We start from the raw sequence: 23,475 nt of genomic DNA, 5'->3' as shown, positions 1-23,475 counted from the left end.
TAGACTGGGATTTTGACAAAATTCGTTTCGTGAAGCCACCGTATGGTTGTTATTTGACACTTCATGCAAAAATTTCCTTTTTATAAAAAAACCCATGACTCACGAAAAAACCCCGTGACCAGCAACAATTAGAGTGTCTCTTCATGAGTTCACGGGGAATCAAATTAGCGAGCTATTTAAATAGAATTTAGCTGTTTTAATAATTAAGCAATTATATATTTCGGACAGACATGCATTGCATATACACAAGGTATATATATATATATACGGAGAAAAAACAGCTCTCAGTTTTGAAATCAGGAATTTATTTAAGTTGCATGATTTAACATTCAATATTATACCTATGCAAATTATGTGCATATATTTTATGACTTCCTGTGTGTATATAAACAACATAAAGCGTAAAAATTTTCATAAGGCTATTTTCAATGGCCCTGTAGTTATTGACAAGAAGCCCAAGAAATTCCTATCAAAGAGCTCAAAACACCCAAACGATATGAAGTTAGCTGTTGCCGTTTTCAGCGCCCTGATACTCCATCTTGTTCATGGAGATATCTATATGCACAATCCAAGAGGATCGAACAATCGTCTAAACGAAGCAACTACTCCAAGAGCTAATGCTAACAGGATGTTTGATTCACAGGTTTGATAAGGGCTTTATTGTGAAGATATTTTTCCAGACTATACATGCATGTGAAGATTTTTGTTAGGGAAAGTATAAAGGATTTGGTTAAATTGTTACAGATTCTTCCTAGATTTAGTAACTCCAGCTAAATAGCCTTGACTGTAGAAAGTTGTAAAGCTTTAAAGGACTTTTTAAGGAGCCATTAGAGGGGGCACGAATGAGAAGAACCAAAATGAAAATTGGTAAATAAAAATATTAGATTAAAATTCTTCATGAAATGTTTCATCTTTGCTCTTCTCTGCATGTGACTTGATTTTCTAGCATTTTAGGGGGCATGTACTAATGAATTAAAAAAAAGGGGGCAGGGTTTGCTGATAGAGTGTCTTTAAATACGTGCAGGTTCTGAAGGGACTTCCACCGTAGGGGCAAAAAATGTATTTGTTACAAGACGGAGAAGTGGGGGCGGCATTTTCCTCCTAATCTAGCTATCGGTCAAAAAAGGCTTGCTTCCCGAAGAGATATTTTGTTCTGGAATTGTTTGAAGCAACCTGGTTGGGGATGACATTCATAAGGATCCCAACAAAGAACCACTATGGTTGCAGCGAACAAGAAAATTTATTCAAGTTGCCACTCACAACTATATTTTTCAAACCTTCAATAATTTGCTTAATTTGCTCACGTATCGTTAATAAGTGCCAACCCTTTTTGGGTGCACATCTTGACTTTTTAAAGTGAATTTTACAACAAAATTTGAGTTTCGAAATTATATATCACGCTATACCGCTTTGGATTCTTGTATCGAGTTTGAAAGATCAATCATTTGTTTCCGCATTTTAATACCTTTTAGCGTTTGAATAAATTAGAAGCATTTTACGTACAATCAGTACACATGCAACTCGAAATGGTAGGATTTTCCAAATGATTTTTTTTAACCATGGAATTTTAGGAGTGCAGTATAGATAAATTAAACATCGCTTTATTTGCTTACTTGCAAATAAACATTCATCATGCAGGTTTTGTTCTATAAGGAAGCTCATAAAGACTTTTTGTTTGTCAAGTCGAAATACGTGATGTATATTGCTGGACTTGTGATGTTTTTTTTACCATATTGTCTTTTTGCTGCGAAGCTAAGTGGTACGGAAGGAAGGGGATTGGAGGTGGGCATATTATCAGGTTTCGATATCAGCTTTTCTAACATATTCATGCATATACGAGCTTTTAATCAGTTTTGTAATTCATCACTAAAATCGTTCGTTTAAGCAATGCCCCTATTTCGAGGAACTCCCGTGTTTTATTCCTGATCATATAGACCAAGTATCTTTGGAAGATTACTCTAATACGCTGACCGTAGTATATTTGTAACTGGGGGAATGAGAAACGATTTTAAAAATTAAAATATATCCTGCTTTGCCGGGGATCTTGATCTCCATACTCTTTGCCGAATGTTTTATAAATGACCATACAGACGACCCCCCACATTTATTTACTTCAGATTTTACCACCCACCCCCAAACCCCAAATTGATGTTTCTTGTTAATTTTGTTATATAGCACTCATTTTACAAAGTATTTGTTGTTTAAAGTTTTTTTCAATCATGAAATCAAAAAAGTTTACATTTCAAACTTGGCCTTCTAGAGATCACGTGAGCCATTTTAGAATTAGCTTGTTTCCAAGAAATAATGAAGTCAAATCAAGCATTTCTGAAATTAATGATAAAGCATGGTATTCGCTGTATTGACTGCCAAAATTTGAACTGAGTTGAGTTCCTTACCTTAACTGAACAGGAGCGCCAAATTCGCGTATGATGCATCAATAATACGTACAAAGAATTGTACAATTTGCATTTCGCATGTGACTGACTTCGCTTCCGTTATAATAATAAATGCAGTATCTGTTCTGCGTAATTCTGCGTCCACGTGCATGTAATTAGCGAATTGGCAATATCAATTTTCAATCAGGATAATCAGAACGTAACGAGAACGATAATTGGGGGGGGGTGTAAGCTATTGCACTTACAAAAGAAATCCGTCGGGAAGAACTGGATGTATGAATATGCACCATCCTCGCCCCCCCCCCCCGGCCAAAATAATTGTTCTAGTTACGCCCTTGGGGACAATGCGGTTCAAAGTCTTTGCATATAATAGTTTCATTCGTCTCCTATCACCATGACATGAGTAATGAGTTTTGAAAATTATCATCAGTATCTTGTATTTACTGAGTGAGGATAGGCAATCGCGAATATACTGGTACACTTCTCAGTTTTCCACCGTTCATCTATTTGCTTCAAACAATGAATATAACATGCTAAGATTTCTTTATACACTTCCCACTTCTCTGTGCATATCATAATTTGTCTCAGGTGCCCTTTCGCTTTGGTTACCTTGTCTCATGCAGCTACCAATTCCCTTCCTCCCAATAGCAAATCTTCATGCCATCTTAAGAATCGTGAATTAAAAGCAATTTTTACAAAAATTTTAGAACAACAATAATGGCGGTTACAATGTGGGCGATAAGCTTTATACCGCTTCTGGTGCCAATCAGAATAACCAATATAATATGGTGGGTATATAAAAAATGGAGAATGGTAAATCATACATGCATATTGGTATATAGTTATGTGTTATAAATTATTTATGTTGATTTATTACTCAGTTTACATATCATGTCCAGAAAATTGGGACAAAATTAACATTCTTCTTGCGCCGAGATTTGTATACGGTGTCAAACTATAGCCGCACGTCGTGGGTTTATATTAAACAACAATTAAGACAAAAAGTTACTCCAAATATTTGGAGGTAGATTTTCAAAAATTTTTATCTTTATTCTTCCTGTTTTACTAAGCCAAATTTTAGCCATTTATCACGTGAATACCATACAAAACGTTTCTAGAAATAACTTCGATATGCAATGACTTTCTCAAATTTTGCACGAAAATGCACGAAAATCGGCATACTCCAACCAAGCCAACTGCCTCGTCACACAGGATGGAAGTAATATGGCTTCTGTGATTGTGTGAAACAGTTGAAGCCAAAAAATCAAATTTAGCTAAAAAATCTCAGATTGTGTTTGGTTTCTTGCACCAATTGCATTAGTAACATCAACTACGGTCTTACGGTTAATTGAAGTGAGCAACGAAGCTTTAAATAGGAAAACGACTGTAGGTCTCTTTCTAAGGCAACATCAATGATAAAACATGTACTTAATATTTATAAAATGTATAAACATTTAAGCAATTCCTAACAAAGATTTTGGCATGTTAGGCAAAGATTATAACCGCCAAAGTCAGCTCTGACATGCTTTTAAATATATCTCACCGAAATTTTAAAGACTGACACACAAAAAAGCACAAAAACTATTTGAAAACAGTTTTTTGTTTGCACACGAAATCGTGGAATAAAAAAGGCATATTAAATGCTTCGCTATAGTGATTACTGTTTGGAATGGAATTTTTGTTTTGTAATGGAATTTACTCTTTTAAATAGGGTTATTTCCAAAGCGGTAAAGATTACAAAACGTTGGATGGCCAGACGGGGAAGTCCTTTCTTACAATCGAGTGGACAAATCAACATGGATGTGCAGACAAGGACCTCAACTGTAATTTTGTGATTCAGTACCGATGCCAAGAAGATAGAAAACATTATACATACAATCAACACACAATTCGAAATGGTAGGATTTTCGAAACATTTAGCTGTTATTGTTGGTTGCCACATTGTAATTTTGAACAGCTTGAATACGGTGTATAGATTTAATATTGTCAGCATATAAGAAAACATATTTCATATAGAATATAAATTACCCTGGAAAAATAAAATGTTATCAATAATTGCATTATATTATGCAATCATGCAATTTGCATACAAATATTTAATATAATTTAAAAAATTTTAGGTGGTATTACCGCTACTTCAGTGTATACGCTAAAAACCTACACAACTCGTAATGCGAAAAATGCACAATCTAGAAGTGATGCAAAAGGCTACCAGTACGGTGTACACGAGCCGTGGGAGTGGTATGATAAGTGCAGGAAAAGGAAACGAAATTATGGTGAGAAAAGATCATTCTCCCATTATAATTATTAGTTGATAGGGAGACAACTGCGTGGGAAGGTTTGGTTTGGGAAGGAAGATAGAAATAGCTCGAATGCAAGGTGAATGCTTCCTATCATTTTCATCGTCTTCAGTTGATCCGACAATATCGACGAAATAGTATTATTTATAGTGCACAAACACTATAATAAACAGCTATTCCTCACCAAATCCCCCGGCCGCCTGTAACATGTTTCTGTATTTATTTCACGCAGGTTTATTCACAGCCGACCAAAACCTGAAGGGAAAACAATTCAGCATATACACTCGTCAAAATCCCGGTGGAACGCGGCGGGGTTATGAATGCCCAGAAGAACGAGATTACTATCCTTATTGGCATCCTACAGACTGGATTGATATTGCAGTACTAACTGACGACAAATCGTTTTGCAGTTATTACAAAAACGAAAGCTTCAATGTGAAACCAAAAGGTAGCTACCGAGTTCGACATGTTTTGAAACACTTATTACATTTACACGCATGCATATGCTATGGAGACTGTACTTTATCCACATTCGGCATTTCTTCAACTTTCAACTAAAATCATCTCCAAAATACTAGCCTCTTTGTTTACTCGAAGCGATTTAAATAAGTAAACATCACGGACGCAGAAATCGCAAAATTTCAATAATCTCAAATATACGCTTTCTCCCAGAAGTATTTTCTGATTAACCGAGGATTTCATCTGAAAATTATTGAGACACAAGATTGAGTTCGCTAAGAGTTAGGGCATGCCAATTATTTCTTAAACAGCCTGCTTGTGAATCGTACCATAAAGATTTTTGGTTCTTCCTGTAGAAACAGTCGCATTCCCTTTGTTTATATGTTTTGAGACTATTTTATTTTAATGTATTATTAGGTGAATGTTTGGAGTACTACAGCAATGGTAAAGATTTAAAACACCAGTCAGAATACAACAACAAAATTGAATGTGAGCAAAAGAAAGGCGTCTGGGTAGAATTCAGCAACTATTTGGAATATTATCCACAAGCTCAAACAGAGGAAGAATGTTTGCAAGCCAGCACAAGAGCTAGACGTCTCATTTGGGCTATACCATATCGCTCGGAAAACGTTGATCAACTGAAAATGGAAGGTAGAAATACACAGTCGTTGAAACGTTGCTTGGTCGCTTTGGATCCTCCTGAATGCCTGAAAACGTCGCATTCCAGATCAAACCATTTGGGGAATGTTGCTGGAGTGATTGCCCAACGATACACCTGGACTCTGCCACATTTCCCGTCTGCGCAAGTGCAAAGATGTGCTCTACGTATCAGGTAATGATTCTATGTCCAGATTTCACGGGTTTAATCCTTAATCTAAACCTTTAGGGGTAGTTAGGAAGTTAGGTAGGGGTTAGGGTCGGGTTTAGGAATTAAGTTAAGATTATTAACAAGTATATATTATTCACACAGAATTCGGTGTCTTAACAAGTTTTGCGATCATGTGAATGTATACATGTTTGTTGGAATTCGTGCTGCAAAAATTTGCTGCATGAGAACATGATAATTCATTCACAGTCTTCTACATGTGTCTCGTAAATATATACTGAAGACCTCCACGCTATTCAAAATCTTTACGCCCTCAATACGGCTATACCATCGGAAGTATATCGAAATTCCTCTGAGAAACGAATGGGAATGGGAGTCGGCCTATGATCAGAGGTCGAGGAAGATCGTTAAGGGGGGGGGGGTGAGGTGGTTTAGCAAACAAATATACATGTAATTACGTTCAGCATTATTAGTTTCTTTTGAAATAGCTTGTATTCTATTGTCTGCTAACACGAATATATGAATATTTCCTCTCCCTTAACGACCCCCCCCCCACCTTAACGATGATTAATAAGCGTAGGCGCGGTAACTATAGACCTCTTAACTATCCAAGGTCAGTTGTATAAAAGGCCACTTAACTTTCAACAGTATAGTTTAGGAAAGAATTGGCCAATCAGAGTCGTGTATTTCTGAGTTAACTACGATTTAACTATGCAAAACCCTGGGCCGGTTGTTCTAAAGCCGGTTAGCTTAACCCTGGGTTAAAACAAATCTTTACAATATTTTTTTTAATAACTTGCTTACAAAGTTGAATATCTTTTTCATTAATATTTCCTGTACCGGTAGAACTCATATTTTCTAAAACTTTAAAACGAAAAGTGGTTGAGAACTTCAGAAGCTCCAAAACAAAAACACTGGATTAAAATTTCACCCAGGTTTTTATAAATCATTGTTTCCCTTAACTCTGTTTGTGTTACATATTTACAGGTATAATATTTCATCAGGAGATTACCCACCATTTGACACGTTCAGCTCTCAGAATGATGACGTGTAAGTGTTGCAGATTCTGTAATGATTTCGAATGGAAATTAGGGTGCGCTTGGGTATAAGCATAGTCAATAGATCACACTCTTTGTGCTTAACTCATGAAATGAGATGTTTTAAAGTGGCTAATTTTAGTCTTAATTTTACTATTACGCGGTCTTCAAACTACATTGGAAATCACATTAGATTAATATTTTACCTGCATTAGGAGTTAAAACAAGGCTGGATCATCGATGCAATCTTTGTCTATTTCAGGCAGTTTTTAAATTGAAGTTGTGTGGAAACGCTGCCACACCGTGCGAAGTTGAACCTAATTTGATAATCGGGTTTTGGTCGCGTCGAAAGCAATTTGAACAGTAGAAAATGAGATCATAATGGCGTCCGCTCCCCTGTAAAAACAATCCCAAAGTGAAAGTGGGGCATGTGCAGTTCCCCTTACAACTTGCAATTGACACAGCACAGTTTGGTCGGGTATTCCAAGACCTAATTTGACAATCGGGTCTTGGTCGCGTCGAAAGCAATTTGAAGAGTAGATAATGAGATCATAATGAAGCTTAATGAAGTTCATCATCTCATTATTTATTGTAGAAATTGCATTCGACGCAACAAAATGCGACATATAAACTTGGCCTTTGTTAAAATGAAACGTATTCTTATATACACATGGTTCTTTATTACAGAAACAATGGTGTCCACTCCCCAGTAAAAAACAATCCCAAAGTGAAAGTGGGGCGTGTGCAGTTCCCCTTACAACTTGCGATTAACACAGCACAGTTTGGTCGTGTATTCCAAGACCGTTCACACGTATTCAAACTTCGCCCGAGACCAAGGACAGTCTCGAATGAGGACGTTATTTACAACTTAAACGTGCGTGGAAAACGTGGCAATATCGTCCAGGTCTATCCCGCGGTTGAGTATGACTTTATTCCAAAGCGCTTCAGTATAAAGTTTGGAAACTTGGTTCATATACAATGGACAGGTAGTGTAATGTAAAACTAAATCTCTTAGTTAATTCAAGAAAGAGTATCAATTATTCTCTAGTGTGAAAGTAGGATAGAACCCAGAGATTGTGAAGGGTGTATTTTATCTGCTGGTATATAATGCCTGTTTTTATGCATATAGTTTCACGTTCACGTGGTGTTAGAACAAGAGCCGTTTAGAGATGTAATCCCAGCGAAAGAAATGACGGTAGAATCAAGTTTCAAAATTATCGCAGTTAAAGCTACATTTTTTTTTCATAGGTTCAAATACAAATCCTGCAGGAAACGACGGACAAGGAACTGCAAGTATATATCGAATAATAACGAACACAATTGCTTCATACATGGCCAGAAATTTCAAACAAAATATATCTTCATAGCGTGCATATTATGTACCTCTTTCGGAGTTATGCAAGCTGTAAATTGTGCAATGTCATGAATTTTCAATTTGCCGAAACCACTTGTTATGACAGGCTTACCCCAAAAAATCTACTATTAATTTGGGCAGCGTTGAAGCCGAGAAGAATGAGCTACATTCCCGTTTTAAACGATCAAAAGAAATGAGCCAAGTTGTTAATCTAAATTCTGTTTTCACCTACCTTGCTTCACCCACATTTATACAAAGTAATATCACATTTCTTTGCGCGATGAATTTATTTTACACCGTTAAATCAACCCCATCATACGACAATATGTAGAGAATAAATCTATGACTAAAAATGTCCATTTATCATTGCAGAGACTGATCGAAATAACATGGTTGAAATGAAAGGCCCATCTCTGAACTATCCTCTGCAATCAGGAGAACTTCTGTCCCTTTTCAAAAATGCCGACATCATTTGGTCCCACGACATTAAAACTAGAACAAAAGAAGATCTAGTACTTAGTTTGGCGTCGTCTGGCTACTACAACAGCGTAACACTTTGCCAAGCCTCGCCAAAAACTAAAACACAACTTGATGCTCTTTTGAACATCGCTCCAGCTTCGTATCCTGGTGTTCTGTTAAGGTTCGCACCCGGGACTTACTACTACATGTGCACAAGAAATAACAACTTTACCAACCGCAATCAGAAGGGACGAATTCGTGTTTATGCAAATGGAAATGAAACTTCGTATGGACGTGTCACTCGACCAGGAATTTTCAACAAAACATTTGTGTAGACCTCTTACCGCTTCAAACTGCTTAATATGCATACGTCAGATTTAGAAGACATTTAGTTATCATTGATTCTATATTTTTGTCGTATTTACTATTATAATTATAGACCTGCAGCAATAATCTGAATATCAATAAATCAACTTAAAATGTCATTCAAAACAATAGTTCAAAGTATGGGACAGGGGAGACGAATTTTATCTACAATTTACCATACTAAACGTTTAATTTATATATTAAGCTATTATCATTTTTCTTTTAAAAGACATTTTAGACAAAAGAAACTGCCATATTCGCGTGTTCCCGTTTCAAGGAACTTCTCGATTTTATACATCGAATACTTTTCAAAAAGTAAAGAAGATGGTTCTATTCGGGTGGGAAACATCAAAAGGCTAGTTTTGTATTGAATAAAGAAAATGTCAAAACATGTACAAGGGAAACAAGAATAATTTCAACCCACTATACGTATATCTACCACTTGATATGCAACAGTGACACATCTGCCTTTTCTTCACCCTGAAATTTTCGACTTGTGTAGAATTTTTGTATATCCTTAACTGAATATCTTAATGCAAGTGCGTATATTCTGCTAACGAATACACATGCAGTGACGTAACGTGGAGTTACGGGTAGCTCCCAAGCTTTAGGGGCCCCCGAATAAAAATACCATAAAAAATTGTAACACGTTTATGGAAAATAAAACTTGGGTCAGGGTGCTCTTCTCAATCGAAGAATACAGGTCCCCCTTCAAAATTTTGCTTTTTACAGTCAGGGAATCATGGAGGGCACTGCAGTCAAATAGATTTTATTGTAGATTCATTGGGTGAGTTTAGAAGGGAGAGACATGCAGAAATGAAGCACTTGCAATTTTCATGAGCATTAGAGCTCTCTGTCCCATTTCCGGTACTAAGGATAGCCGTAAACGAAGAGAAATGCGACTCATCCACAGTCTTGGCACTCTTTCATTTAGGCTTATTCACTTAGAGTAGTATGAATTCCATTTCTTTGTTTACATCAAAACTGGTTGTAAAATATTTTCGTTGCTGATCAGGCCTCCCTCATTGCGGGCTATTCTTCGCCGACAATCAGGCATCTCTTTGGCAACGTAATGTATTCCAATTTGTTTTGATTATCTGCTTTCTATTGACCCATTTTTAACACGTGTTTTGCCCCCATACAAAACATGTGTTTCCCATTTTTATTTTCATACTAACTCTCCTGATGAAGGCCCTCAGGTGGAAACGACGAGAAGTATTTTGTCTATTTTAGGCAATTGTTATACTACTTTTGATGCTTTGTTAGACTTTCGTAGAATATTAATATTTCGTTCTGGCGGGAGCGCGGGTAGGGTCGAGGCTACACGATTGTAGAGGACAATTATAGGAGAGAAGGCTCCCAAAGAAGAATCATGCGCAATAGTTGCAGCGAGCATGGTAATGTCGTTCAAACCAGCCATTTAAAAATATTTTTTAAACATTTAATGATTAGTCAAATTTGAGTGACTTTTTATAGTCTATTTTGCACCTGAGTTTGAATTTTTAAATGCCGTATGCTATCCCGCTTTTCCTGCATCAACATTTCAGTGTTTGGATACAATAAAACAATATATTTTCGTTTCGAAGAGGAAGGAAGAGGATTGGAGCTGGGAACATTATCCATTTTAGATGTCAGATATTAACATCCATATACAAGCTTTTATTTTTTTTATTTTATCACAAAATCCTTTAAAGAACCACATTTTCAGAAATCTAAAATTCCTATTGTATTTAAGCCTTAAGATCCGGCATTTTTCGCCGGTTTCTAATAAAGGATAAAAATTTTGATGATATTTCTAGGTTGACTAGAGTTTGACTGTAAACATGTGTTCGAAAAATAGTTAAGATAGCTAAAAGTGAAAAAAAATAATACAATCAGGCCCAAATCATTGTATTCTTCAGTTTCGGCGACAAATCATTTGCTGAAACAGTTTTTTGAACGCTTTCCTGTATGTTAGATCAAGCCAAGCATAAATTATTGGGTTACACATACTGTTGAACATAGGAAGTATTTCCATTATTGCTGTGTTAATTTTCTCTAAGCGAATCCAGTAGCTCACTGACGTTTCGTCGTAATCAGGAAAGTTTGGATAGTAAAGAGCTAACAGCCAAGACGTGAAAAACGGACCCCAACAAAGAATGAACAGGCCAACGACAAGAAAAAGCATCCGAATCACCTTCACATCATTGCGTAAGGCAGTTCGCTGACCAAGGGGATTGGATATTTGGCCCAGGTTTCCATTTCGCAACATTTTTTGTCTTTTGTGAGCGACAATAAAGATTAGGGCGTACATAACCAGCATTACAATAGTGGGTACGAAAAATCCAACTACCGCTAAAGCGGTCTGGATTTCTTTCAATAACTTCTTGTCTTTGACAAACAGGCTTGTTTTGGATCCTGCACGAGGAATGGTGAGATAAGTGGAAAATGACGCGGAAAAAAGACCGGTGACGAAAATTATTTTTCGTAATCTGGATGTAGTCATTCGCAATCTATACTGTAGCGACTTGCTGATTTTAAGATAGCGGTCAAAACTAATTATGGTCATTGTATAAACAGATGTTGTTATCGCCATAGTTTCAATCCAAAACATAAAACGGTGTAGATGGATAGATATGGCAAATGTTTCTGTCTTGGTCAGATGCAGCCTATACAGCCGTAATGGAATGACAAGTGAACCAACCAAAAGATCTGCGACAGCCAGACAAGCGATCAAATATTTATTCGGTTGATGAAGTTTCTTTTCTCTCCAGGTCGCAACCAAAACTAAAATATTTCCAAAAATCGTGAAGATAATAATAAAAATGTAGAAAATTTTCACTGCTAACAGTCGCTTCTCCTCAAACTCGTGTACTTTCATCCAGTCATTTCGCGACCATTCACAAAAAGGCATCGGATGACATCGACCCATTCTTGTTCTATTTGAGATATTACGAAACAACGCAGTGCCAGTGGTATTGATGAATGGCGTCATTGCAATAATTCATCCGTCCTGTTTAAGAATTCGAATTAGTTAGAAAAAGGAAAAAACTAGCTGTTGTATTTTGAAAATCGAGACGTTTGAGAAAGTTTCCCGTTGTATAATTAAAATTATAATATTTTGATAAAAGGAAGGTATAGAAGACTTTACATCGTATAAAGTTTTATTACTTGAGCTACTGTGGTAGGCCAATTCTAAAAATGGGCTTTCTGCTTTCCATGTCAAGAAATTGCAATCATGCGCATTACATACTTCCGCCTTTCCGTGTTGCGCAGATTAACAACAGTTAATAAGTGATTTAGCTTGTTGGTACACCACGTAGAATTTGATACTGCAAAGCTTTCGGTCCGTTAACCCGGGCCTCCATCAGTGCACTTTTAAACTTGGTCTACCACAATTGTACTGATGAAGGCCCGGGTTAACGGACCGAAAGATTTGCAACATTAAATACTTACGTGGTGCACCAACAAGCTAAATTACTTAAATTATGTACAATTATAATAATAGTACTTATAATATGACATTTATAGTACGCGCGTGCTGATTGGTCAAGAAGCGTGATTCTATATAACTGTGTAGAAACACGGGCCGAACTTGACAAGCGAAGCGATGTAATGAGAACTTGTAATTGAATCGAATTATAATATTTGTAAAGAATCACTTGATCGAGTTATATTAATTATAAAAGAAATAGAAAACATTTTTCCTCTGTTTCTATATATAGTTATAAAAACACTTGAAAAGAGCTCGAAATGGATGGTATGAAATTTATACTAGCATGGTAACTCTTCAATTTAACTGTTTTAATATTTTTAGATTATAGGATAAATTGTTGCAAGCTTATAGACTATGTAAAGACAGTGAAAAAAATCCAGCTCCTGTAATAAAATTATCTTTACACCATAATTATATAGTCAAGGTAATGTTGCATCTGGTCAAAATGCAGGGAAGCAATGCGTGCTCATGAGTTTGTGTGCTTTGGTATACAAGTTAAGTGAGACATGAATAATAAGCCCAGCAGATCTAATTCAAAGAATTAACATTTGTAACGAACGTATTTCTTTGAATTTGTAATGATGTATATATTTGTAATGAATGAACATTTGCAGGGGCGTAACTAGAACGATAATTGGGGGGGTGAATATTCATATATTCACTTCTGCCCGACGGATTTCTATTGTAAGCTATTGCAGTTACAAAAGAAATCCGGTAGTAGGCAGAACTGGATATATGAATATTCACCCCCCAATTATCGTTCTACAGGGTACCCCCAAAAAAACCGAAAACTATTGAAATCACTCATTGTTAAAATTTGAATGCTGTGTGCACGAGTTTTAGCTTATGGGGATTTAATGCAACTCAGTGAAATGCTAAATGCTTTGTGTTGCTACAGAAAGGGGACATGTCGAAGGTCATGGTGATTGAGATGCACATTTAAATATTGTTAATAAATATCATTTTCGCGTACGAGCAAATTTTACTGCATCATATGCATGCATAAAAATGCTTATGGCAAACATTTACACACTTGTGGGTCCCAACAGAGTGCTTAGGCATTCAAACTCTAACAATTACATTGTTATGGGTGATTTCAATGGTTTTCGGTTTTTTTGGGACACCCTGTAGTTACGCCGCTGAACATTTGTCATTGGTGATGTATTGTCTTGAACATTTGCAATGCATTTGTAAATTGCAATGTATAACTGTCAAGATTATCGGGCCAGTCTTACTTGTTGCTTAAAGAAGTAAATGAACAACCATGGATGGTGAACATTTTAACATTGATTATCAGTTTGAGTACAGGAAAGTTATACTGGTAGTCTACATGGTTCTTACATGGGGCAAATATAATTGAAAGCAATCAATACATTTTGCCCTTTATTGGTGTGATGCAAACATTGATTTATCAAGGTTTTCATTCATTTCTGTTAACAATTGGATTGAATACTGTGGCTATGTAAGCCACTGAAAACTAATATTCTTGTACGTTTGCATGGTGACAATTGATGAGTAGCCCGTACAACGTACACCACGTAAGTATATAATTTTTCGGTCTGGTTAACCCAGGCCTTCATCAGTGTAATGAATGATCAGCTAAGACATAAACAAGACACCGAATATCTATCCTCTGTCTGTTTACTATATATTGGTCCAGCTTCGTATAAAATCGTAAGGATCTTAAGAGAAGTTGGAATACAAATATACCAGCAAGCAATAACAAATAGTTTCGCGCTCTTTACACGCACAAGGATGGCGTCGATGAACTTCAGAAACCTGGTGTGTACCGCATTCTATGTGAATGTGCTCTGGTTTACATTGGAGAGACCGGTAGAAATCTCTCAATACGTCTAAAATGCGCTATGTTTTTATTCAATTTTCTACTCCATTGTAACTCACTGTGGTTATTGGAATGATTAATTAGATATGTTCTCTCAGAATATGACAATCTATTTTACGAAGAAACTTTAAATGATGGCGATAAGTTTCAAGGTAATAAATCACCAAGCACAGTGAATTTTGCAAATGCATGTACTGTGTACTTCATAACATGAGGGAAATTTTACCATGAGAATCATAGACATAGATGACGTCCAACGAAGTATTTTTAGTAGGTAGCATGGTATGAAATGCAAAAAATAATCTATTTGAGAAATTTGACGAGTCTAAATCTCTTGTAAACAAGATTAGCACTGTGGTGATGGATAGGCCCGGGGATAGATAGCCGATACGCCCTGCATGTGGTTTTCTGCCAGGCTGAATTTTTCGATGGAGCAAAAATTTACGCTCGATTTTTTTTTTAATTGAGATCCTTGAAGTCAATCTGTTTCAGTTGACTTCCCACAAATGAAAGCAACTATGATGCCAGTTTAAGCCAAACTGTCATCTATTTGTTTATATCAGAAACAAAAGGTCCCGATTTTTAATTTTTCAGGAAGTTTTAAAATAATGACTTAACCGCGTCTTCAAAAGCCTGCATGTATCCGCAATGTTTAACCCACTGGCGCTGCCGTTGATCTTACCGAATGACTAAAGTTCTTTCCCCAATATTCCTCTCAAATATCTGTGACATTTCTCCTCGTGTTAATAGAGATCGATACTTCATACATACATACATACACACATACATCACTTTCTTTAAAACACGCTAGCCCCACTGAAATTTGATAATAGTTGATTTCCAGGAGGGGCGTGTGAATAAAACAAAGAAAATATAGAGATAGTACAATAATACATACTAACATAGTACAATATTTACAAAATTAGATATATCATATACATCACTTGCTACAGACTTCCACCATGAGTAGGGAGTGGGCGATGGGATTCACTCGCGAGTAACGAGTTGCGAGTGTCCGAGTCACTCGCAAGTAACGAGTATTTGCATATGATAATTTATACGATTACATATTTGCTCACATGCACTCGCATATTTGCGCTTACAATTTGGGGTATTCCAATTCATAAACTTCGCAATTTTGACAACCTGCATTATAATTAGCTGTAGTATACTGTATATCTTGCAATCGGCTCCTCGCGCCTTTTTGTTGTGTCTATAGCCTATACGATTTCTAGTCGGACGATTGATTTTTAATTTAATGCGTTAGTGTAGCCGTTGCATCAAAACAAAACTGTTAATTTATGCCGGCAAACACTTGTGAAGGCAAAAATTACCAGCTGATAGTTGGGATCGCCCCCACGTTATAATATTGTTTTGATCAAAAGACTAAACTATATATAGTTTGTCTAATATTGTGTTTGGTAAGTACGTCGTTTCTTCTTGTGTAAATTCTTATAAACGCGACTAAAAGGTTCATGGAAACTTCGGAGTGATGATGAACACCAACCATTTGCTAACTGTGGGATGAAATAATTTACGTATAGAAGGACTTTAATCTTGAAACCGCGTTGTCATTCGTTTATCCCGTGGTTATGTATTGGCTCAATACGACGCTTTATTATCCGTTACCAAAGTAAAGGTAAGATCCTATTTTTTAAGCACGAATAACCTAAATTTGTGATTTATATATAGTTGGAGTTTAGACAGCACAACAACAGTAACCGTTATACTATACGTACTTTTGGTTTAACGCATTAAACTAAAAATCAATCTTCTCACTAGAAAGCCTATAGACACAACAAAAAGGCGCAAGGAGCGGATTGCACTATATATACTACAATGCAGGTTGTCAAAATTGCAAAGTTTAAGAATTGGAATACCCCAAATTGTAAACTCAAATATGCGATGTAATCGTATAAATTATCATTTGTAAAATCGCTACTTACCGAGTGAAGTCAAGTTACTCGCAGGCGGCTGTATTGTAAGAATGTCCTTTTAGCCGTATCATGCAGATATCCAAATTTTCTTTGTTATAATTTCTAACCTGCTTTCAATGAAGTACTCTAAATTTCTCTACGAAAGCGGCTACTGTTATGAATTAATAAGGGTTGGGATAAAACGCGGAAACGGAATACGGAACAGAAAGGCGGAAGCGGATTTCGTAAGCGGATTCTGCAAATGGGGATAAAACGCGGGTTCCGTAAGCGGATTCCACAAATGGGGATAAAACGCGGATTCCACAAATGGGGATAAAACGCGGAATTGCGCAAAAAAATTAAGAAGCAGATAAGAACCCAAATGGACAAGTTGTCGTCGACGACTCCCCTAAAGTGGTTGACAAAGTTGTATGTATGCATGTATGTATGTATGTAAAACTTTACCTTAAGACACTGAGCCCCAACAACAATACGTTGATTTCCCCGGGGGTGTCTAAGTTTTGATCACAGACACCCCAAATAGAAGAACAATAGTCAAAGTACGGCTGATCAGAGCCCGGTGAATTATTTGGAGGGAGCCAGGTGAGGCCAGTTCAACCTTCAGGGCAACTGCGCTCTAAGTTATTTCTGAAATATATTTTCATTAGTTAGCCATACGATTTTGATATGTGTACAAATTTAAGCATACTCTTATATCTATAACCCCATTGTCTGCGATCCTCAATTGACATCCCAATCTTAATTAACATTATATCTAAAGCAAACTTGTCCTAAAATGAGGAAATACAATGCCAATCAAGAAACTGAGTCCAAAACGACTAAGTCTTTGTTTCGTATTTTACTAACTGTACCAAGAACGTTGGGTATATATTCAAATAACAGACTTTATAAACATGCAAACCTGCCTCTTAAAAAATAAAACTAAAAATCTAAATAATGGTGAGAATTCTGGTCGTCTTTGCGGACAAATTCTTGCAGAATAATTACTGGGTAGCGCTGTACTGAAAGGAAGCAATTCGCCGCCGCCGTTTACATACCGCCTTTAACGCTACTGACGTTGAAATTTTAAAGATAAAAATAGAATTCTATGCAGTATTAATGGCTGTTTATCTGACTTATAGATTTCAGAATATGCTTAAATTTGTACACATATTAAAATCATATGGCTAATATATATTTGGAAATATATTTGGAAATAACTTGGAATGCTGACATGAAGGTTGAACTTTGTCAACCACTTTACTGCTATTTGCAATCAAACGCGCCGCGAGCCGAATTTTTACCGTTGTTTATTAGCAGTCAACGTTACTTCAACTAACCTCTACTAAACGTTACGTTCACCCACACTCAACGTTACGTTAGTATATGGATGGGCTATTGTGAACGCAACGATACACGAGTGATAATCAATGTAAGATGCTGTATATTCTTACATTTATATAAGATTCACTGCACACTTTCGCCAGTAGAGTGTTTACTAAATAAAATTAGCCGAGTTGACGGTTGAAATATTTTTTTAAAACTATCACTCAAATCATCGCTGCATATTGAATCAGAACATACATAAAGTTGATCAGGGCAGAACGTAACGTTGAGTAGGGGTGATCGTCACGTTGGCAGCTAGCAAACAACGATAAAAATTCGGCGCGCGACGCGTTTGATTGCAAATAGCAGTAGGGGAGTCGTCGACGACAACGTGCGCATTTGGGTTTTTATCTGCTCCTTAATCTTTTTTGCGCATATATCATTAATTCGCACATATTACCACCAAGCATTTGTTACGGACTAAAATGTGAAATATCTATTTGGCAACAAGTGTGGTATATACCACATTTGATGCAAAGTTGATTGAAGACACTGCCACACTGCTCCTTTCTATTTGGCAGACTTCACGATCTAACGGAACTCTGACTGATGCATGAGAAAGCTGTTCTACACGCATCACATTTGTTGGTTTAATCATAGTTTCAAAGATTTCCCGTAGAGCATAGGTCATGTACAGTTATATACAGCAACATATTATGCAGCAGTATTTGGGCAACTAAATTGCAGCTATTTGCTTGGCGGACTCCAAACTAGGACAAAATTTTGTACGAAAGTAACGAGAAAGCTTTCCTTGTCATTTCAGGATTCATGCATTTATATAAGTCTTACAGTCCAAGTTCTTTTCAATCCTGGTCAGGTAAGCGAAGTTTGATTTAAAAACATTAAAGCGTTAGAAGTAACTAGAAATAATTCATCAGCGAAACTGTTTATTCGATCCCAATTTTGACTGAAATGTTCAAACATAAGGTATATAGGAAAATATTGAACTAAAAGTCAAATTTGAAGCAACCTGGGAATAGTACAGGCAATTACTCATAAAGCTTGTGCATGTTAACTCACCAGAACAATCCAAAAAATGAATTTCAAACCCGTGAAAGCTTTTTCTTCTCTTCCTGTAGCTATATCTGTGCAAGGTGAATGAACTTTTTCGTTATGCTATATACGACTGCTCAGCAATGTTGAATTAACATTCTACTTTGCGTAAGTGACCGCTCCCCAATTATGATGACAAAGAGGACGTTTATACTACACGCCTAAAAACGCTCAGGTTGATGCAAGTTGATACAAACAGGATGGAGCAATGTTGTGCTGCCTACATTGTTCAGAGTTGTTATCAACATTGAACAATATTGTTGAAACTGAATCGGGTGTAACATTATTGTTCAATGTTGATAACAACTCTGAACAATGTGGGCAGCACAACATTGCTCCATCCTGTTTGTATCAACTTGCCTCAACCTGAGCGTTTTTAGGCGTGTAAATATACGTGACGCTTTTTGATAATTTTTTAACACCGCAGTATCCCTCTTGACCTTGTGTGGCGATTAGCAATATCCCTTTTCAAAAATTACGAGCACTACTCTATCATGTAAACACCTTCCCACTTATCAGAGTATCACGTACTGTATATTGTGAACGGCCCCAAAGCACTTGCTATACAGTGTCAGTGTGTATAAAAAGGCTAGTTTCAAGTTCAAATTCATTTGCCAAATCCTATTGGAACCATCTGACAATTATGATTGCTTCAAATCATTTAGCGAGCCGTAAAAACTTCTAGGACCTGTAACAATAATCTAACGAACCCGATTTATACGATACGGATTATCCGTCTATTTAGATGAAGTATGTAGACGAATATGTGAAACGAAACAGGATAGCCCGTTTAGAAAGTGCACAGGAATTAGGGAAATGTTTATGTGATAAAAAGAGTGCACAAGAGCCGTTTTATAATGATTTTTTTGCCCCGGCCACCCTGTATTGATATATACTAACAGACGGATGATGCGTCAAAGCGAACTACACATTCAAACTTCGTCTAAATAGACGAACTATGCGGATAATTGTTCGTGGATGATCCGTCTGCATGTTTGGCGGTATTTACACAGTCACAGACAAACTAGAAGACGAACTATCTTTGGCTTGCCCAAGTTCGGCCTAGACGGCCTAGACGGATGATCCGTCTCTAGTATAAATCGGGCCATTGCTGACGATTCGCATAATTTCTGATTATGATTTGGAAAAGTAAACAATGGACGACTTGAGCTTTACACTAATTTTTGAAGAAAATAAATCACCACAGCTAGAAAGAGCGTACATGATTTAGTGCAAATGCAAAGTTTGGCTACGAAATTTGGTAAAATACGGAAAATATAGCCACGCGAAGTTGGCATATTTTGTATACCTTTGAATCACGCGCTTCCATGCGGTGTAACTATATATAATCTGTAGTTAAAAACGTCCGGCCGTAATATACAAAAGTATACAAAATTCTTCAACTTCGTATGGCTGTATTCTCCGTAATTCTCCGATCCAACAAACCGCAGCCAAACTGGTCAGTTTTACTAATTTTATTAATCTCTTTCAGATAAGAAATTAGTCTAAAGTGCCAGTCGTCCATTCCCTGGATACAAATTAGCCCCTATTTGCTTCTCCTTAATTCGCTTTAAAACTTTCTGTGAATAACTAATGTCACACCAATATGGCGATATTATCCACAAACGCTTCTTGGTAGATGTGGAAAGCCTTATTGCTTAAGACATTTCTTTGCTATTAAAACTAATACAGGTTATGTATAGAAATGTTAGCTCATTTTAAATAATATTTTGACTGCAATATCAGCTCTTTAAATTCAAGAGTATGAGTGCATGATCACATTGAATTTATAATACGAATTTTTTTTATCTTTCCACTTAAGACTGTTTTCCACTTACGCGTTTTTCATACGTACGCACACCGGCGCACGTAAAGTCTAAATCCTTATATACGTGTTACCTTTGAAAAAACTAAGTGCATAAATCGAAGGAACTTAGTTTTCTGAATATTTTAGTATCCATTATTTATGTTAAATAATAAAAATTTAAAAGCATTTAAAATTTTTCATACGTGTACGTGCGTATAAAAAACGCGTAAGTTGAAAGCAGTATCTACCATTTTTCATGCGCACGTACACGCACTTGAAAGTCCAAATATATGTCATATTTAAAAAAGCTAGCTGAGTTACGTGAATTAGGGTAATGCAAAGTTCCCATGCCCTGTAATATCTAAGCAACCACACGTTTGTCCAAACGTAAACATTTTGACTTATGCCAGTAAAAATACAATGAACTAGGTTAAACATTAATCAAAAAGAAATTTCTCAAAGTACTCAAGTTACCTTAAGGCGGATTTCCACTTACAGCGAAATCGTTCGCTAGCGAAATATTTGCATATTTTCTTTTGAATTGAGAACAATCAAGTCGAAGTAATTTATTTATGCTGTTAAAATTCAAAAGAAAATATGCAAATATTTCGCTGGCGAACGTTCGATTTCGCTGTAAGTGGAAATCCGCCTTTAGTCGCGAATATTTTAATTTAGTTGCTCATATAAACCGGGCGCGATTTTCTCAGTTTAGTCTCTTTTCTTCGTCAAACAACTGTGACTACATTCACTACATTTATATGATGGTAACAATTTATCCGTCATTTCATAAGAGTAACGAAAATAGTTGCGTTAAAAAAATGTAAATAAACCGCGGTGCATATTATGTCTATGACTATAAGATGTGGATACTTCGACGCGTAAATCGATACAAAGCAATATACTTACAATCAATACTGTATACCGCCAAAATGATTTGATTACTGCACAAAATATCTGTTTTGTATCGTATCATTTAAGTACTGTATGCAGAATATCAGGTATCGACTTGTTATCGACATAATATATATTCGTGTGAGAGATCTATCAATATACATAAACAACACAGCGTCGTTTTTTCCTAACCTCTTAGCTCCATTTATGGAATAAACCTTCCAAATCATATTTGTATTGCATTGAATGCTCGTAATTCATAACATAAGCTGATAAATTGCATAGATTCTCAAAGAATTGCTCGATTTTTACGCCCGGAAAACCACAGAGATGCAATGATTCAAAATTTGAACGATGTAATCGGAACGATGTAACTATTCACTTCGAGACTCCGTGAAGAAACTTTTCATTAGCTTGCACCAATTATCCTAAAAACAGTTTTAGTTACAGTGGTGTCCGGAAATAGTGTAGCTTTTATACTTTACAGCTAAGAAAACAGATTCTGCTCTTGCTAAATTGCACAGTCTCGGACAGACTGTGTTCATCTATCAAAGCAATAATGAAGGGGGTACGACATGAAAGAGGTTTTCGAAGAACACAAGTTTAACATGGGGGCAAGCGTAAAAGAAGTTAGCGAATATAGAGCAATGGAATGGAACAACAAATCGAATTCGCCGACGAACAGGTGCGGAAAAAAAAAATATATATATATATATATATATATATTATATTATATATATATATATATATATATTAATTATATAATATATATATAATATATTTATATTATATATTATATAATATTATATATATATATTATAATATATATAACCCATTTGCAAAAATGTTGGCCGCAGATAGATAGATAGATAGATACTCGAAATCTAATTAGAATTGCATATGTTGTGTAATATGATTGAAATCCCATGCAAATGTATTCATATGTAATTCTATTAGACTTCGAGTATCTATCTATCTATCTGCGGCCAACGTTTTTGCAAATGGGTGTATATATATATAAATATATATATATATATATATATATATATATATATATATATATATATATATATATATATATATATATCCTGTTGTATATATATACTGTGTAGGCATTGCAACAAATATAATATTGCTTATACTCGTCTAGATTATTTTGGTGATCTATTTCATACAACATTCACTGGTAAGCGCCAGTGACCTCTATTTAACTATTGGCTAGCCACATGTACGCATTGCGTGCCTCTCGTTATGTATTTGGATTAAATAAAATCCACGTTCTTCGAGCACCAAAAATGTTTAATGCTATAGAGTAAAATGGAGATTATCTACCCATGCAGATAATAATGCTGTAAATACTGAGCTATATTCGACATAGTAGGAATACCAGATTCGGTTTTTCATGGGTATATTATAAAGACGAGGGATATATATCGGTTCATCAGGCATAGTAGTCCAATTACATGATGATTATAGATATACTAAAATAATTTAGGTGGCAAAAAAAGATTAATAATGACGTTATATTATAGGCATGTAGTTTTATTACGGCAATGGAAGTTTTTATTTGACAATTCTACTATACAACAGCGTTTATACGCATTTTGAATCATGTTAAACTTTTATCACTTGTGGTACTTTGCAAGCATGCACAAGAAAGCAGAGCATTATATTCTTGTAATAATATAGCTATTGCCATAGCAGAACTGATAACCTGAAATTTAGTGAATGAAGTTTACACTTGAAATCAACTAACACAAAGGCTAAACTTTTAATTCTTAAGCTTCATTAAGTTCATTTGTCTTTAATACTCGGGAACACCGTAGTGAAAGTTTCTTTGGTAACTGAGACATAAAATCAACTGAGAATGTCGTTTGCTTTAATCGCTAATCTTTAAGTGTTTAACA

At 35.9% G+C, this 23,475-nt stretch overlaps 2 protein-coding genes across 2 annotated transcripts; one reads left to right on the top strand and one right to left on the bottom strand.

Annotated features, from left to right (window-relative positions):
* Nucleotides 1-435: 435 nt before the first annotated feature.
* Nucleotides 436-9,633, top strand: LOC114537487 (protein DD3-3-like). Its single transcript, XM_028558523.1, has 10 exons — nt 436-643; nt 3,104-3,184; nt 4,108-4,294; nt 4,517-4,672; nt 4,929-5,144; nt 5,573-5,987; nt 6,969-7,031; nt 7,706-8,004; nt 8,267-8,311; nt 8,745-9,633. The coding sequence occupies exons 1-10, from the start codon at nt 497-499 to the stop codon at nt 9,164-9,166; spliced, it is 2,031 nt and encodes a 676-aa protein (XP_028414324.1). The 5' UTR covers nt 436-496; the 3' UTR covers nt 9,167-9,633.
* Nucleotides 9,634-11,094: 1,461 nt separating this feature from the next.
* LOC114537502 (D(2)-like dopamine receptor) lies at nt 11,095-12,126 on the bottom strand. Its single transcript, XM_028558542.1, has one exon. It carries the CDS (start codon nt 12,106-12,108, stop codon nt 11,095-11,097), a length of 1,014 nt encoding a protein of 337 aa, XP_028414343.1. The 5' UTR covers nt 12,109-12,126.
* Nucleotides 12,127-23,475: the final 11,349 nt, after the last annotated feature.

Source organism: Dendronephthya gigantea, unplaced genomic scaffold (genome assembly GCF_004324835.1).
Source record: "Dendronephthya gigantea isolate DGI-Jeju-01 unplaced genomic scaffold, DenGig_1.0 000158F, whole genome shotgun sequence".
In the NCBI taxonomy this organism is placed as follows: Eukaryota; Metazoa; Cnidaria; class Anthozoa; order Malacalcyonacea; family Nephtheidae; genus Dendronephthya; species Dendronephthya gigantea.
This window is presented reverse-complemented; position numbering and strand designations above follow the sequence as displayed.

What these genes read in the sequence shown, in the direction of transcription:
- LOC114537487 (XM_028558523.1), top strand. Translation starts at nt 497, where the DNA reads ATGAAGTTAGCTGTTGCCGTTTTCAGCGCCCTGATACTCCATCTTGTT. An exon ending in ACAGGATGTTTGATTCACAG is followed by an intron (nt 644 to 3,103) that starts GTTTGATAAGGG and finishes CAAAAATTTTAG; the next exon opens with AACAACAATAATGGCGGTTA. An exon ending in CGACGGACAAGGAACTGCAA is followed by an intron (nt 8,312 to 8,744) that starts GTATATATCGAA and finishes TTATCATTGCAG; the next exon opens with AGACTGATCGAAATAACATG.
- LOC114537502 (XM_028558542.1), bottom strand. Translation starts at nt 12,108, where the DNA reads ATGGGTCGATGTCATCCGATGCCTTTTTGTGAATGGTCGCGAAATGAC.